The 17,345-nt window shown below is 42.4% G+C and overlaps 3 protein-coding genes across 3 annotated transcripts; 2 read left to right on the top strand and 1 right to left on the bottom strand.

Moving 5' to 3' along the window:
- The first annotated feature begins 328 nt into the window (after window positions 1-328).
- On the top strand, window positions 329-3,471 carry LOC135797251 (protein yellow-like). The gene is given in 3 exon segments (XM_065309498.1): window positions 329-1,126; window positions 2,082-2,438; window positions 2,441-3,471. Coding segments are annotated over 3 exon segments (1,365 nt in total). The 5' UTR covers window positions 329-861; the 3' UTR covers window positions 3,184-3,471.
- A 504-nt stretch (window positions 3,472-3,975) lies between these two features.
- Window positions 3,976-13,543, bottom strand: FoxK (forkhead box K). The gene is given in 8 exon segments (XM_065309509.1): window positions 3,976-5,713; window positions 5,963-6,074; window positions 6,130-6,365; window positions 6,367-6,435; window positions 6,497-6,518; window positions 6,521-6,884; window positions 6,942-7,332; window positions 12,823-13,543. Coding segments are annotated over 8 exon segments (1,695 nt in total). The 5' UTR covers window positions 13,179-13,543; the 3' UTR covers window positions 3,976-5,568.
- Window positions 13,544-13,611: 68 nt separating this feature from the next.
- LOC135793907 (transmembrane channel-like protein 7) lies at window positions 13,612-17,275 on the top strand. The gene is made up of 11 exons (XM_065305035.1): window positions 13,612-14,477; window positions 14,529-14,782; window positions 14,844-14,955; window positions 15,157-15,304; window positions 15,368-15,518; window positions 15,582-15,775; window positions 16,005-16,008; window positions 16,176-16,469; window positions 16,525-16,695; window positions 16,755-16,884; window positions 16,934-17,275. Exons 1-11 carry the CDS (start codon window positions 14,333-14,335, stop codon window positions 17,128-17,130), a joined length of 1,800 nt encoding a protein of 599 aa, XP_065161107.1. The 5' UTR covers window positions 13,612-14,332; the 3' UTR covers window positions 17,131-17,275.
- The last annotated feature ends 70 nt before the right edge of the window (window positions 17,276-17,345 follow it).

Below are 17,345 nucleotides of genomic sequence, written 5' to 3'. Positions count from 1 at the left end.
CGAACAATAAATTTCTCACGTAACAATACGAACAGGTAAACACAATTTGCATTAATTAATGTTCGATTGTTATTACCATCTAATGGAAAATGACTTAAGTTGGCTGGTACCTGTACATTGAATTAAATGTAAAAACTCGTTTAAGTCAGAGAACAAACACGCGTTCCATTATTATTGATGGCTAGTCGTCGCTCCTTCGCATGCTCGCGCCTCTGCGGCGCGTATTTATCTATGCCGTTCTCTAGCATGCATATTTTATGTGCGCTCCTACCTCGACCGCAGTGGAAGGTACACTTTCACTATTCACTAAACTTGGTACGTGAAACATGGAAACAAGAGTTGATATAAGAGTCGGGGCACCTCACGGCTGCGGCGCGCAGTGCTCAATATGTAATGTTCAATGCGATGTGTATGTTAAGCGCGCGTTTGTTTCATGCCGGACTCGACGCGAAGTTGAGCAAGAGCAACAGCAAGGCGGCATCGGCATAACGCTGCTACGTTTCGTTTCGGTAAGGTCACGCGGCACACCCTGCCGCGCAGTGTGCACAATTAGTATTAAATCCGAAGCAGAAAAACTTTTCACATTCAAGACTCGCGCGTGGCTGTCTTCGCTCGACACCGCATCTCGCGCGCGCAATAAACTGACATTCTGCACGGATTGTCCGCATTGCCGCGCACTTGAGTTGTTGTGGCGCAATTAGGTTTTTAAATTCAATCAGATTCGTCGTGTGCGCGCTCGATCGGAAAAGTTAGCGGCCGTTCAAGACCAAACTCGCCCGCGCATGGAGTGAACGCTAAACGGTTTATGTAACGCTGAGTTATTCGTTTGCATCGCGATCGCGAGATCAATTGAAAGTGAAAATGTGGCCGTTCGCGCTGGCCATCGTTGTTGCGTTAGCCGCACGCTGCGATGCGATGGACAATTTGAATGTTGCGTTCCAATGGCGGCAGCTAGACTTCGCCTTCACGTCCGACCAGCATCGACAGGATGCCATCGCCAAAGGCGAATTCGTCCAGGAGAATAATCTGCCGCTGGGTCTGGAGGTACACGACGAGCGCGTGTTCATCACGGTGCCGCGCTGGAAGTCTGGCGTCGCTGCATCATTGACCTACATTAAACTCTCAGGTGAGGTGTAGCGCCAGAAGCCGTCCAAGAGCGACCGCACGACAAGTGTCCGCGCGAGTCGCCCGAATGCAGAATTCCGGCGGCGCGCACAATCGGCGTTTGTTTGCGATTCGCATCACTTTCACCTGCGCACTTTTGAAACCCGCTTTGATTGTTTGTTTGCAAATTAAAGTTTCACGTGTTGCGCTGTACATGCATGTAACAAAAAGTCTCATTCTGTTTGCTTTCTAAATGGGATTCAAGTCAGTCTCATTGCATGCGAAATCTATTCCGGTTCTTTTCATTTACTCCGAATTAGCATGTCAAGCATCACTCCGTGGATAAGTATACATTAAACCGACTCGCAAACAAAGTGCCGAAAAAAAAAACAAATGCTATCTTTGTACCCAGACGTATTTTATTGTTTCGATTATAATCATATCCGACCGAATCACACGATATGGCGTACAAAGTTTATCTCAATTTAAAAAGGACGCATATCTTAGAGATCTCGACTATTTTGGGCAAAATCTTCCATTGCATTCTAAAAATACCACCGTCATTCGAGATTGTTTTTAAAAAGCGAAAATTACACATTCTAATTATAAATCGATTGCGCGATAAATCGATACTATCGATTTTATTTTCGTCATATGTGACTGTCATTTAAATATGATGATTCATGCTTATTTTTTTCTATCGTCACAAAATTTTGGTCAACCACAAACCCGCATTAATTCAGCATATTGTTTCCTTTTCTATCGTTTCTGGCTATACCACTATACACAAAGTTTTGTTTAGTTTCGCAGACGCACTTGTTAATTGCTGGCATATGAATCATTTTAAATTGAGTAATTTTAGCATACTCTCAGAGCGTGCGTTTCTGAATTAAATAACAATTGTTAACGCGGTTAGTACTGAGGCACGACGTCACCTCGTGGTCGCCCTAAATAACAACACGTTGATTCACTTCCAGATTCAATGGACAGCCCGAAACTACACCCGTATCCGAATTGGGAGGCACACAAGCTGCCGACGAGCGCCGGAAGCGACCCTCCGGAAATCGTTTCGCCGTTCCGCATCCGAGCCGATCAATGCGGCCGTCTCTGGGTGTTGGACACGGGCGTAGCTGACCTTCTGGGAGACACCAAGGTGTACTCCTCGGCGTCCCTGCTCGTCTACGATCTGCATAATGATGCGCTGCTGCGCCGGTACCAGATACCCAAAGAACAGGTCAAGGACGAAAGTTTCCTGGCGAACATCGCTGTCGAGGACACCAATTGTGACGACTCATATGCCTACCTCGGCGACCTTGGCGCAGCTGGTCTCATAGTTTATTCATGGAAAAGCAGACATCTTGGCGTATTGTGCACAATTACTTTAATATGGATCCCACCGCGGGTGAATTCAACGTCTCGGGCATTTCTTTCCAATGGACTGACGCGCTTTTCGGGCTGGGCTTATCCGCTCCCGGGCAGGATGGCTTCAGCACGCTGTATTTCCATCCAATGTGCAGCACCAATGAGTTCTCCGTGAATACCAAGTATCTTCGTGATGAGGAGTCGAAGGACAGCAAGGACAACTTCCACCAGTACAAATTGCTTGGCAGTCGCGGGCCGAATGCCCAGAGCAGCGTGTCCTTCCTCGACAAGAACACCGGAGTGCTATTCTACGCTCTATTGAACCTCAACGCCATCGCCTGCTGGAAGACCACCAATCCTTCATATACCATGCAGTCACAGGGACGCGTCTTCATGAGCAACGTCAGCATGGTGTTTCCGAACGACATCAAGGTGGACGCCAAGGGCAACCTCTGGGTTCTTTCCGACCGACTGAGCACTTTTATGTACTCGAGGCTTGACGTGAAGGACGTCAACTTCCGAATTCTCACCGCAACGGTATCAGACGCCATACGGGGCACCGCGTGTGACGCAAAGCTGGTCATCCCGCCGAAGATGAAAGACAAGGGTACAAATGAAATCGGTGGTGCGAGCGGCGAGTCCTCATCGCCAGCCACCTGCCATGTCAATGTCGTACTTAACTTATTCCTGCTGATTGTAATGATGATTTGGAAATGATCACGCTCATACTTAATCGCTTGTGATTACATTAGTCAAATCATGGTTAGTGTGCCATCGATTCGATTCAAAGGTTTAGCATGAAGTCGATGTAAAATACAGAGCATTTTAGTTACCGCTAGTTAATTTTTGGAGCTTATTTATTATAGTTTTGTAACGCTATCACCGATACGTTCATGTTTCGAGCAAGATTTTACACGTTTTATGTATATAATTTTATTACTGCAAATTTAAACAGTTGTTTGTACGTTGATGACACTGAAATTTATTAAATGTATTCTATGACGATGGCCAGCGTTCTTTAAGTTTTACTATCGAGGTAGAGTCGGAATAAGTGGAATGGAGGAGGACAATTACTTCACATCGTCATTTTGCACCAGCTACGCCCCTTCACAATTCAAGTGTTTCATTCGTGTTAAAATAATAATTCCACTACATATACTAAAGAGAGTCTAGTACCTGCGGTGCAGCCGTCAATTTGTCAAAGCACCATTGGTAATAACATAATAAAGGTCACATGTAATACATACTAGATTAAACAATTTGTTGAATTATTTTGTGCTGCGTAGAATGTACGATCAACAAACAGTGCCACCTGACGGGAGATAAACATCCCACGCAAAACAAAATTACTATCTATGGCGTCTCGTAAATGATTGACAAGGTTGAGTAGGTCCTTCGTCCTACTCCGATTTTCACAGTAAATCAATAATACAAGGAATACGTGAAGTTCAACATGAGAAATAAATAATAACCGTAATCAATTGAAAGCGCCTAAATGTATGTTCCAGATTCTTTACATTAAATTTTATTTAGTTTACTTAATAATACAACATTTCTCATTTGTCCATCATAGTTTATCAATATTGTATATATTCATCAGAAATGAATAGATCATTTAAATTTACATTCAACTCGATTAACACTACTCCCTGGTGTGTTCATTCAAACTTATTTGAATTCCTTATCGTCGCAAATGTTTAATAGTTTTTATTATCCTCATTGAATTAATAAATGGCTTCTCATTGGCTAATTTCTCTGATTTTGCACTTCGCTATTTTAGCTGGTATATTAGAGCTCTTATTCTAAGTATTTCATTTTAATCGATAGCAAAGAAGTTATCAATAAGACTGCATGATTCGATCTAACACAGAGAAGTGTCCCATTAATTAATTATGTAATTGCAACTCGGAACGATTACAAAGGAAATAAAAATACCCGCGGCCATTCTTTGGCGCGCCGTAAAACTACAGCCTGGCAACGTAATCCTTTCATGCCAAATCGTCTCGAAAATCATATCAGCACACTGGCGCAGCCAATGTGCATCATTCATAATTTGTGTGTGTGTATTATATTGCACGATTCGTAATTGCAAAAGCATTATCTATACCGAAATGCAAATGTCTACGTTTACCAGTATTTGGCCTTCCACATAAAAGCGCATGCTAGATAAGCATGCAAAAAGAATCTAAATTAAAAAGAAAAGAACTGTATTCGTCGCTGTAATAAAAGAAACGTAAGCCTTCCGTAGCTTGCAGACATTCGTACCATTTTCTCGAGCGTCGCAAACGATTTGTTTCGCGAAGGATCAAATAAAACCAGCAACCCTTTCGCCAAACGAAATTCGATTCACTTGTGAAAATAAACGCTGTGTGGTTAAAAATTATAAAAAACGCAATTCCGCGCAGTGTCGACGACGAAAACGTCGAATGGGTATCCTTCACATATTGTTCTGTTTGACTAAGATCGCTTTACAATTACGAATTCAGCACTCAATACTTATCCATCAAGCAGCTGACCAGCACTGAACAAACAACAACGTGTTTCAATTTGTTTCGTAGTCGCGTCCGACCACTGAGTGGTTTACAATAATAAAACAACACCACTCAGTCAATCAGTCGCTGGATCAAATCATTAAAAAATATAATAGAAATGTGTAACGATATCAATGCGCTGCAAAATTTTCAATCACTTCACCGATTTGCATACTTTCGCGTACTCAACCACATTCTAAGGTTCTAAGCACCACAGCGATAATAAAGATATTTAACTATATAACAAATTATCCAAAAATGATTAATAAATAACAACCAAATTAATATTTGCCCAACTCACCTCCGCGTGTGAATGTACGTCATTTCGAATATAAATAAATAAATAATTTAACTTGTTTGATATTTGAATTGTCGCTTGTTATGTGGCCGAGCATTTGTGTCGTAATTTTCGATGATATTGGCAAATTATTTGAAATTGGCGGATGAACGAAATAATTATTGAGTCGAATTCCATTACTGGCAATTGTTTGATGCACTTCGTGTGCTGTCAGCTAGCGCCCGAGAAGCCCATCAGCTGTCCGGTCTTTGCCAATGCATGCAAATAGTGTGTTTATTCGGTGTCGTAGGGCGGCTGGTCGGGACGAGGCCGCTTGATTTCCGGCTCCAGGCTACTGTCAGCCGCTTCCACAATGTGCGTCGGGCTATCCGCAGGGCTTTCTACCACCTCTTCTAAGTGTCGTTTTAATTCGCCCGGGCTGCAAGCGACAATTCGTTATTATACTATGCTTCAACATGTTTTAACAACACCTTTATTTCACTCTGACGTATTTCATTCTGAATGTGACTATTGTGCATGCATTATTGATTGCATTGTGTTACTTATAGACTGAGTGACATTTTTATTAATATGGTCATGCATTAAATTATTTCTGTATATTTCACTATAGATTCAATTCAAGATACGAAAAACAATGAATGTTGTTTTTAATATTAATGTTTCTTACTTGTAAGGTGTATAATTAGACGTTTGAACGATAACGGGCTGCGGAGAAAATGTTGCCGACGGCGACAACGACCGATCCTCAATGTAGTTCCCGACAGGTATTAAGTATTTGTCTAAAATAAATGCGTAATTAATACATTGATTGAAACGCGCGACGAACCATAATACCTTCACGGTATTCTTGACCATTTGAAGGTTGGATCTGAGAGGGTCCCTGCTGCTGTTGCAACTGAACATGTTCCTGCAGTTCGGCACGCTGAGACATCAGTAACCGTGTTTTGGTAGCGCCCACAAGCGCGCTCATTTGCTGATGGCCAATAACACCGCCGCCGCCGCCATAGTTAGTTGAACCAGGACTACCCGGTGCTGACTGGCTTACTTCAATCATGTGCTCCGGCGTGGGGAGCCTTCACGAGACAGTCCTCCGGAGTCATAAGGCCAGACATGTTGACGTGGCTTGGCGACGCTGGTGCGCTCTAAAAATGAAATATGTGTAAAAAAAACGTTGCGATTCGTGTATTATTAGGAATCATACCTGGAACTGAGACCAAACGGTGCCTAAAACACGGCACACCACGCTGCCGTCGCCGCCTAAATGCTTGTTCGATGAGTTTCGTCTCGGATTGCGGGTCTATCCGCCAAAAGCTTCCTTTTCCCGGTTCTTCTTGACTTCGAGGTACCTTAATGAAGTATCGGTTGAGGCTGAGGTTGTGTCGAATGGAGTTTTGCCAGCCTTTGTCAGCGGTGCGATAATAAGGATAATGTTTCGTGATGTAACTATAAATGCCAGAGAGGGTTAGTTGTTTGTCGGGAGCACTTGCAATAGCTTGGACTATTAGCTGTGCATACGAGTAGGGTGGTTTGGCATCATCCTTATTCGCGCCGCTAGCCCCGCCGCCGCCATAGCTGTCTTTATGCTGTAACTACACCAAACAAAATTAGACAATAATAGTGCCGCCAGCAAATATTTATATACGCACCGAATTGCCATTAGGCGTAGGCTGCCGATAATCGGGACTGTGATTAGCGGACGACTGGTGGACGTCCTCAGGGTGCACCACCTGCGCGGCGTAGTGCGCCACCAGATTTAAGTCGGCGGATATATTTCGACGGCCATGACCGCCTCTGGGGCTTGCAGGGCAGCTGTTTGCCGCGCTGATGGTACCCGTGGGTGACGGAAACGGGCTGCCGTAGGTGTCGTTGTCAGCAGGTATGTTGATTCTCAACGGCGGCAGCGGATAGCCTCCGCCGGTGCGATCTCTTATACGTACCGGTGACACGTCGCGCACCTTCGGCGGCGTCTCACTCGTCTCATCCACCAGCGAGCTGAATTGCAGTCGAATATTTGTACTTGGAAACCTAAACGTGCATCTGTAACACATGGCATGTTCTTGTAAGCACCGCAAGACAATAATATCATATTAAACAGATAGGATGGATAAGAGCAGGATAATTGCGCATGACGCAAAATATAGAAGAAAGAAATTTAAAAATTTTGCAACCGACTATGCAAAATGCGTGCATACCAACGTGCGTCAGCACTGGAATTGTCTCTGACAGGCCGCACCAGAAATAAATGTGTAGTGTTATGTATGCATATCCTGGAAACTTTCGCATGCACTTGCATAGACTAGGCGAAATCAACGTGATAACAAAGTGCAATCCGCGAAAGAAAAAAACTGTTAATCTAATCTTTTTCGATCGGCAGCGTTAAAGTTTACGCGTCGCGAAAAATAGTTTATTTTCAGCCTAAAATAAATACACACGTAGATTGATCGCGCCTTAATTAAACGTATATACAACTTATACACACTGCATTTGTTATCGTTATCAATTCGCAAATTAACAAACAGCGTAATCCTTCAAATTGCGTGTAAACAATCAAAATGTAGATGAATGTGCAGTCGAGTGAGGAAATTTACGCTTAAATATTGATTACCGGCGGTGAACGGTGTGTTCTCATGTAATCGGGCACTCACAGCCGCACTCGATTCAAGAAAATCGAATGTTCGCCGCGTGTGTTTATACCAGATTTTTATTTATACTTTTACCAACACACACGTCATGTTGTTTGCATACAGAGTGGCTGTCGTGTCGCGTTGTTGAATATTGAAGTGGCCGATGACGACACACGAAGGTCATGTTATGCGTTATTTATATTATTGATATTATTATTGTGGTATGCAGAAATTGCCACCGGCAAAAAAACTGCGTGAAAATTCATGAAAGCAAACAATAACAATGGAAACCAAACTTAAATACTTCTTCGTAATTTTGATTACTCAAATTTGTTAGAAAAGGTAATTAAATATACAATATTTTCTGCAACTACATAACTCAGTAATTTTCAAATATACCAAATAGATTTTTAGTCATGTGAAATAATACACATGCTTAATGCTAGTATTCATAATACTTGTTTTAAAGTTTGATGGAGTTGACAAGAGTGAATTATTAAAGGTTAGTTTGCGCGTGTTTATCAAATATAAACAACACTATTTCAATTTCGAGGGTACTCAACATATAGTTTTGATCACTAATGTATAAACGTTTGATTTTCTATATTCAAAACGACCTAGTGATATAAAAGAGAAAATTTCAGTGCTAAATAGTTCGACATTTAATTCAAACACTAATTTACCAATCATTTGTTATAGCATAACTAGATCATACGGTAGTTCTGTGTGACAGTTTTATTAAATTGTCGTCAATATAGATTTTATAAAATGTGCGCAATATTCCAGAGTAAGTAAAAAATTAAACAAAAACTAAATTCAGGCTGCATTTTCTCATATGTTTCGCAATTCCACAGCTTTAGAATTAATGGAGCCTTCATAAAAAGTTAAAATCTGTTAAGTAGATAACTTTTACAATAACGTCTACAAGAAAAAACTAAAAAGAAAAGAATTAGTATTATATAACATTGCAACGAGAATAATATGAGGAAATATGATGTAATGCATAATATGTAAAATTTTGCGACATGCCCTATGGCCGAAGTGCAAAAACCGACCACATCATTTAATTTAATAATAAAGTACATCTTGGGTTATAGTAGTTTCGCATTAAACGTGCATTTTAAACTCACATAAAGTACTTAAAACTAATTTCGCTTACTAGGATTAATCCAGAATAAGATGTTGAACAAAATTCAATAACAACCTACGAATAAACCTGATTTTTCATTCAATTTAATTGCATGAAAAGATGTAAACAATTAAAGTAGTAGAATTTTCTAAATATACAAAATATAATTCTAAAACTTTATGAATAATCCTGTATACTTAAATATTAAATACGACTTCGGTAAAACCAATTAATGTTGATTGAAATTTGCGCGCCTTTACCGGGCGCATAAATATCTATCGCCTAGTTTGCAACATCGACTGAACAATCAACATTGTTTATTTGCGTCCGCGCAGTAGATGTTTCCAAAATGTTGACAAAAACTGGTTTGTCCGTTGTTTGAGCAACCTGAAATTGTAAACAAACACGCGCCAAGCAAATGTGGTATTACTTCATAATAATTGTATGCGTCGCGCTATCATTAGCAAAAATAATTCTAACATGATTCGACAATTTTTCAAATTATAACGCTTTCAACACATCGTCAACAGCTAGCTACGGACACTTGTTAAAATTAATGATCTGCACGGATAAAAGCGAACGATTTGATTCGTTTACAATCAATTGGAAAAATTACTTAACAGAAGCTAAGGTTGAAAAGAAAAGCAAATATCCACCAAAATGATAGACTATGCGGCGCCTTAATGAATTCACCATCCAACTGGTCAAACTAGCTTGTTTTCGGGTCGCATTCAGGTCTAAATTTGATGTTTCATTCATGTTTTATTACTGCGAGAAAAGTGCACGGAATGAAAACGAGCGCGTTGAAAATCGGACACCGTTTAAGTGCAGTACGTACATTTGCGAAGCGTTGCTTCACACATTCCACACTCGGTGAATTCAATACGGCGTACACAGACAGGTTGGTATGCACATTATTCGACTGATAATAATAATATAAATAAAATAAAATGCGTGCGGTTTATAACATGCATTGTTGAATGAAATCCGATCCGGCATTAATCGGCCCAATGCGAACGTTGTGCAATCGCCCAAAACTGCAATTATCGAGTCGAGTGAGTGTAAATGTTAATCCGCAATAATAATAATAAAAAGCATGTGTGGTGCGCTGCTGCTGCACACACGTTGAATTTTATCGCAAACGAGCGACGCAAAACAAATGCGACGTTCGCGTTTCAAATATCATTCACATCACAATTCTGAACGTAAACACAAATAAGTCGCAGCTAAAGAATCCAAGATAGAACACACCATTATGGTGTATCAAATATGGGCGTCGAGAATATACAACATAAGAAATTCATTAAATCAATGCTGCTTGGAAAAAGCGGAGGACTAGATCGCGGACAAATTTATTATTTTCCACGTGCCACGCCGTACCACCAACAAAGGTACCCTTTACCACAGCAGCGCGAAACAGTGAGAAACAGCGCTCAGGTCGGGGCTCGCACGAACCGCGTGCGTACTCGCGTTCTATTTTCGACCTCGAAACGCGGAATTTTCTATATAAATAAACGCGAATAAGTGCTTATCGCGCGCTTGTTTTGATTCAGTTGTCGGCCGCGGTGCGCGATTCGCCACTCGATTTGTTTAATCGGCCGTTCAGCGCGTCGCTTTCGGCTTCCTCGCCGCCTGCTAAAGGTCGAGCGCGTATGCAAACAAGAGCGAAGAGAAGCTTACTCTAGAAACTGTTAATTTGATGATGAGTTCTCGGGCTGGAGGGCAGGCAGGACATTAAACAAAAGCAGTCGCGCTAGTAGTAGGCGAATCAGACGAGAGTAAAAGCCCTTTCTTTGCAATTTGAATACGAAAATAGAATCGGGTAGCGGGAAAGTCAGTCGGCGGTGCGACCCCGAACGCGAATCGAATCAATATGAGCTGCCCTCGAAGACATTGATTCGCCTGCATGTGTGAGCGCCCGCACACAGGAGCATGCAACAGGTGCTCCCGAAGGGTACAAACACGAAGTGATGCGGAAAACGCGAACGCACGGCTTCCTTGATTTTCCAGGCGTGAAATTCAGTTACGAACTCAAATCTCGCCAAAGTCCGACCTATATCACGATCATATGTAACCACATTGGTGTACGACTTGGAAGTTTGTTGATTAGAATGTTCACGTTGGGGTATTGTCTTGCCATTGCCAATCTTGGCATGTTATTTCGCCCGGAGCGGATGGCGCGTGGTTTTGATACCGCGCGTACAAACACGCGTATTTAATACATCGGTGTAGAAAGCGGCGAGATCGATAAAACGGGCACTGGCGCGCGTGTTGGGAAAATAAGGAAATAATGCAGGCGAGCGCGCCGCGTGCGCCCATCGCTTTCTGAACTTTCCGTACATGATCAATATTACACATTGATCTATATCTGCCGTCTTCAAACCGTACAACTTGAGAGTTGTACTACACCATACACAATGGTTGTAAACAAGCAAACAGTAAACACTTTTGGTCGGGCTTCGTGTTGGTACACAGGTGTGTTGTGTGTTATTTTGCCGCAGGCAGTACGGCAGGAAAACGTTTGATTAGTAATTGCGGCATTTTCGGTATGGAGATCGACGAAAACAAGTCCTAAGTTTCAACAAAACAGCGTTCATAGTCTAACAACGTAATGTAATGCAGTATTATATTAGATTTGAACTATTTTGAGCGTTTTAAGTGAATTTTGCGCTTAAAATCAGAAAAAGAATCTAGCAGCTGTACTTTTACGCACTTGTGTGCGAAATATCACGTATCACTTTCTGCGAAGTTAAAATTTACACCGTATAATAGTAAAAATGCAGATTCTAATGTTGCTAATGAGAAGCATTGAAAACAACATCTTCTGTCAATATTATGATGTTTTTAAACTAGTATGCAATGAATACTTATTTCTTGAAAAGAAATTCCTGAATGAAATTTGGTTACAACCCGAATTCCGAATCTATTGATAAATAATTTGAGTAATGGCCTTTAATTTCCTGAGAGATAAGCAGTTTGCTACACGTGGGTAATAAGCCACAGAATGAGCTCCTTTGTGCCCCGCTTGCAACTACAAATTAGAATCAATAACACGCCGAAACGTCGAGCGACGAGCGCTCGATGTAAACAAACATTTTGGCTCGTCATGGCGCGCCGCAGGATGATCCTGCGGCCAGCGCGCGCTCGACGGCGCGCTCTGTTGTGTTGTTGCAACAATATCGTCACGCGGCCACCCGATCTTCGCTCGCCGGCCATGGTAACACACGGCGGCGCGGAATTTTACCAGCCGTGGCCGCAATCCCGCAATGTGTAATGTTTTGGAAGTGAGCCGCGCAACGTGTTTATGTAACGCACGCAGCACAGCCAGCTCCGATTTTAGGTTAGGCGCGCACATGCTCGCCGCGCGCAGCACGAAAATAATACACACGACGAGTGCGCGACTTCCAAGCAGCGGCGTATTTATAAACGCGATGCGGCACATTTCACCGAACGCCAACAACAAAACAAACAATCCGCAAACGAGCGCGGTTTTTCCACCGCCGGCGGGCGGAAATGAAGCGCACGCGGCGCACACGATGCGTATGCAAATATCGCATGTATTTATAATGCGAATCCGATTGGGCAATGAGCACAGATCGGTTTAGGTTTATAAAAGCGACGCCAAACACCTGACACAAATGGAGAGGCGTAGAGGCCATGCGTAATAACCTCAAGGCCCGCAGAACACGTGCGGCAGTGAAGTGAGTCCAATTGGACGGTCAGAGGCGGATAGGGCATCACACTAGGGAGGCTGAAACGGCGCAAATAACTCACACTCTAGGTAGTTGAATCGATGGGGCGCCCTTGCGTTGAAAGACGCCGTCGACGAACACGCCGTTCTTGCCATTGCACATCATGTAGAAGAACGGGTGCTCGAAGAACACCTCCAGGTGCTTGCGAGAGATAAAGCTGGAGTGGCCCATGTTCACGTCGACGTCGCCTCTGCTGCTGTTGCGGCCGATGGTGATGCGGTGCTGGCGCACCATGTACTCGAACTCGCGGCCCTCCAGTCGCGCGATCGGCGCGCCCTTCTCCTCGGGGTTCCACTGCACCTTCGAGGGACTGGCCGGCGCCGACTTAAGCGCCAGCAGCGCCCAGGCGTCACTCTCCGCGGTGTGCGAGTAAGCCATCGTCCGCGACAAACAGCAAATGACGCGCGCGCGGACGCGTTATCACCGCCGCTGCCTAACGCGGCTGCACACACTGCACACGCACGAGACGACGCTCGCGACACTCGCGCACGCACACACGCGCGCGCCAACGGTGCGGTGTTGTTTTCGGCGATGACGGCCCGGACGCGCTTCACGCGCTAGTGCTACAGGGTCGCGGGCGGCCCGCAAAACCAACAATTCCGCCCGCCGGCAAATGATGCCTCTTGCGCTGTTATCGTGAATGGCACCTGCGCCCGATGCGATGGTTTCATAACAGCCCGACGCGCTAATGCGGGATGCTTGCTCGCAAACACGTGAGGTGCGAGCGGAACGTGGGAGAACGCGCACGGCGCCGATGGAAACTGAACGCGCTAGGCGGCCGAATGCCTCGCAGCGGCGCGCGCGCCATCTGCCGCGGCCGGCGGAGTGGGGCGCGACAAAACCATAGAGACGTGATAGAAACTAAACAAAACAATTTACCACATTTTATGCAACAACAACAACATTCACCCCACCACATCAGCGCTAACCTTAATCAGCCTTCTAGCGTTGATAACAAAGCCTTTCTTTCGATTTTAATCAATCCGTTTTATCAGCACACACGCACGTTATCAGCGTTTTCAAAATTTTACTACCAAAATTTATTTACCTACATCCAATTTATATTGCTTATACCACAAACCATTTACTAAACAAGTTATATCGCTTTGTTTTTATGCGTAATTAATAATACAAACGCAAATTACCATGATTGCACTAGTACATGTGACTCTAGGATGTAGTTTTGTTAAGTTTTCGCACGTACATTCTGTATGCAATAAGTTGACTAACCAAACCTGCAAGCAACGTAGACTTGGCTAATCTCCGGTAACCAAGCATTTGTAATAATCATGTTTGTTATTGTTATTGGTCACCTCTCGAGCATGAACGTTGTAAACAATTAGTATGATTGCGATATTAATTTTATTTCTACGATAAAATAGTGAATTGAAATCATTCGCATAATTCCAGTCAATCACACAAACGTGTTATCTTCAATTGTTTAATGTTTGCCGGTTGATAACGCTATGAAAATACCTATGTTAGCGTAGATTTTTTGTGTGAATTTGGCGGATAAGCTTGATCGTATTGTGATGGATCACAGTGACACCAGTTCAGAAATGGAGGCCCCATTTGAGGATGACTACAGGCATCGAAGACTTTCAATGCATAGAACTGCCAACATCAGATCATTAAGAGCTGGTGCTACTAGTCCTGATGACAGGGAGCACACATCATGTGAGTAGATATAATTTAAACAATTTAAGTTATTAAAGTGCATAATTTCAGATTCAAATATGGAAGAAACAGCCAATGATCATGTCAATCAGATTGTCGATAAAATTGTGGAGGAAGAAGCATGTCTTCTGGGAGAGAGTGCTATGACTGGCATGGAGTATAGACAGGATGCCCTGAAAAACATGCCCCAAAGCCTTACAATGAAGAAAATGGTAAAGGAAAGATTGCATCTTCGAATGACACAATCCAAGAGAGTATCAGGATGGAAGCAAATGAAATACAACATGAGTTTGTCATCAAGAAAGGTTGGCTTAGCTCACAAAATATTGTAAAACCATTTGTGCTTTATAAAAATTTGTTTTGCAGTGTCGATCAAAGTTTCAAGATTTTCTCATGATTTTTGAGCTTTGGAATGGAACAATGAAAAAATCGAAGGCGAATTTGGCTCTGCTACAGCAATTTATTTTCGTTTCTTTCGGCATTTATTCCTGTTAAACTGTGTTACTTTCTTTTTTGCTTTTGTTTTATTGCCCTGCCGGAAATTATTCACTTAGTTTCTAAAAAGCAACCAAAACAGCCCAATTTAATGCGATTGACCTTCTCACCGGACAGGTATTGAGATTTTAAATGTTTATTTTAAAGTTTTTGTTTATTTTGGATTTTTAACTACGATTTTAAGGGTTATTTGGAGACTTCCATTCTCTTTACGGCTATTACCAGAACATTACAATTCATGTCGCTAATAATTTCTCTTATTCCATGCCGCTTGCTTACTTTTACACGATGATATGTGTTTATGGCCTACTTTTGTTGGTTTTAGCAATCAGGTAAAGCGCAACACACGGGCCAATTAACATAGAACTAATCAAACAACATCTGTTTGCTTTCAGCATGATGAGGTCATATCGAGTCAATTTTATTGAAACAAAAGGTGGATTGAAGAACATCTTTGCGCACAAAGTCTTTTGCACATGGGATTTTAGCATTGCAACCGAGAATGCGTCGAGATTAAAATCATCAGCGATTTATCACGAATTCAAGGTAATTTTTAAAACTTATTTTAACTATTACCTATTTATTGAATGTTTTCTTTTACATTTAAAGGAACTTCTTGAAGAGGAACTGCGGTCGCATGAGCAATTATCGTGCAAGTCGAAATTTTTCACTTTTATGTTACGGCTAGCAGGGCATTTGTTAGTTTTGGTAGTGGTCGGCGCGAGCGGTTACGGTATCTGGCTCTGCTCGAGCTGCACTGGGTGGCAGATAACAGCGACTGGGGCGGTTTATTTACGGCGATCGTAATCAACGCCGTGATTTATATAGTGCCAGTAATATTCTCGCTGATAGCGCATCACGAGGACTACAAAAATCCGCGCAAAGCCTTTAACATCACCTTATTGCGGACTTTCATACTGCACGCGGCCATCATCGGTGTGTTGGCTGGATTTTGGTTGTTTCGCGCACACAAAATTGTAAGCATATCAGCAATACAACAAAAAATTTATATCAAAATTGATTATTTTCTAGTCCGGTTGTTGGGAGACTAAACTCGGACAGGAGGTGTACAGATTGTTGCTTGTTGATTTCTTCTTCGCACTTGGATTCTTCGTTGGCGAAAGACTTCTACGCTGCATCTGGGCAATGTATGTAATTTATTTCGGGTAGTTTTTTCAGGCGGCTGAAAATTTTTACCTTTAGGTTCGCTCGTTCAAAATGGAAAGGCCTGAGTTTGAAATTGCCAAACACACAGTTCACCTTATCTATAATCAGGCTTTATTTTGGTTGGGTTTGTTGTTTACGCCAGTATTAGGCGCGATGATAGTCATCAAGTTCTTGATCATGTGGTACTTTACAACCGTTGTGGAAATCAAGTTCTCGAAACCATCGACAAAGTTTTGGCGCGCGACCAACACACATACATGGTTTCTGGTCATCACTTTTGTGACAGCATTGTTAATCATGGCTGTTTTGGGGTGCATCATGGCATTGTACGTTAATCAAATTCTAAATATTAGTGCTAACAATATTAGTTTCCTGGGTGTTTTAGGGTATATGCGTCGAATTGTGGGCCGTTTGGAAGTTCGTTGGAAGAAAGGAAGTATATTTACGATTTTTGAAGGACGAAATCTTGAAGATGGAGCAGGGAGTTATGGTGTTGCAAATTCTAGCTTACTTGCTAAAACCTGGCGTGGTTGCCGTGGTGATTACCGTCATGATGTAAGTTTTTCACTAATATACATATCCTTAATAGATTGAAACTCTCTTGTGAATTTACAGGGTTTTATTTACTATCTGAGGGCTAGAGCACTCGCACAGCAGAAAATGGTGAGCGTCCTGCGTGAGATGATCGTCATTGAGTCAAAGGACAAAGATTTTCTTCTGCAACGCATCCGCATGCTTGCAAAGGGTATGATTTCGACAATGATTCTTTATGTTTTACGCAGTTTGCTTTACAGAGTGGAAATTCACATCATGCGCTACAACAGATCCAATGATGACTCCAACCGAAAAGTTGTACAAGCAACAAGAGAACCAGACCGAATTCCATCGAAATCAGGAAACGGTCGTACCGCAACGGGCGGACGATTGGACATCTATGAGCTCCGGACAAATACCGTCAGTCAGCTATCGAAACAAATCGAAAAGGCATTAATTGAGGGTTACCACATGGTATTTACTATAATGTATTAAAAATCGGGTATTATTTTATTGTATTTATATTATAATTGTCATTCTATTTATATTATTATAAGGGCGCTTTTGGAGTACGCATGCTAATAAATAGCAATACTTTAAAATGTATTTTGGCTTCAATTGTTTAATCAATACAACAATTACCCTGGCGACGCTAACTGTCGCGACTTGTTT

This window comes from Atheta coriaria, unplaced genomic scaffold, assembly GCF_025399875.1.
Source record: "Atheta coriaria isolate IRGN ID8LTWV9N9 unplaced genomic scaffold, Caltech_Dcor_3.1 hic_scaffold_1_pilon, whole genome shotgun sequence".
Lineage (NCBI taxonomy): Eukaryota > Metazoa > Arthropoda > Insecta > Coleoptera > Staphylinidae > Dalotia > Dalotia coriaria.
The sequence above is the reverse complement of the archived record's forward strand: the minus strand, read 5'-3'. Positions and strand labels throughout refer to the sequence as shown.

Coding starts and splice junctions, on each gene's coding strand:
- LOC135793907 (XM_065305035.1), top strand. CDS start 14,333: ATGGATCACAGTGACACCAGTTCAGAAATGGAGGCCCCATTTGAGGAT. Junction 15,519..15,581: donor CGATTTATCACGAATTCAAG/GTAATTTTTAAA, acceptor TTACATTTAAAG/GAACTTCTTGAAGAGGAACT. Junction 16,696..16,754: donor TGGTGATTACCGTCATGATG/TAAGTTTTTCAC, acceptor GTGAATTTACAG/GGTTTTATTTACTATCTGAG.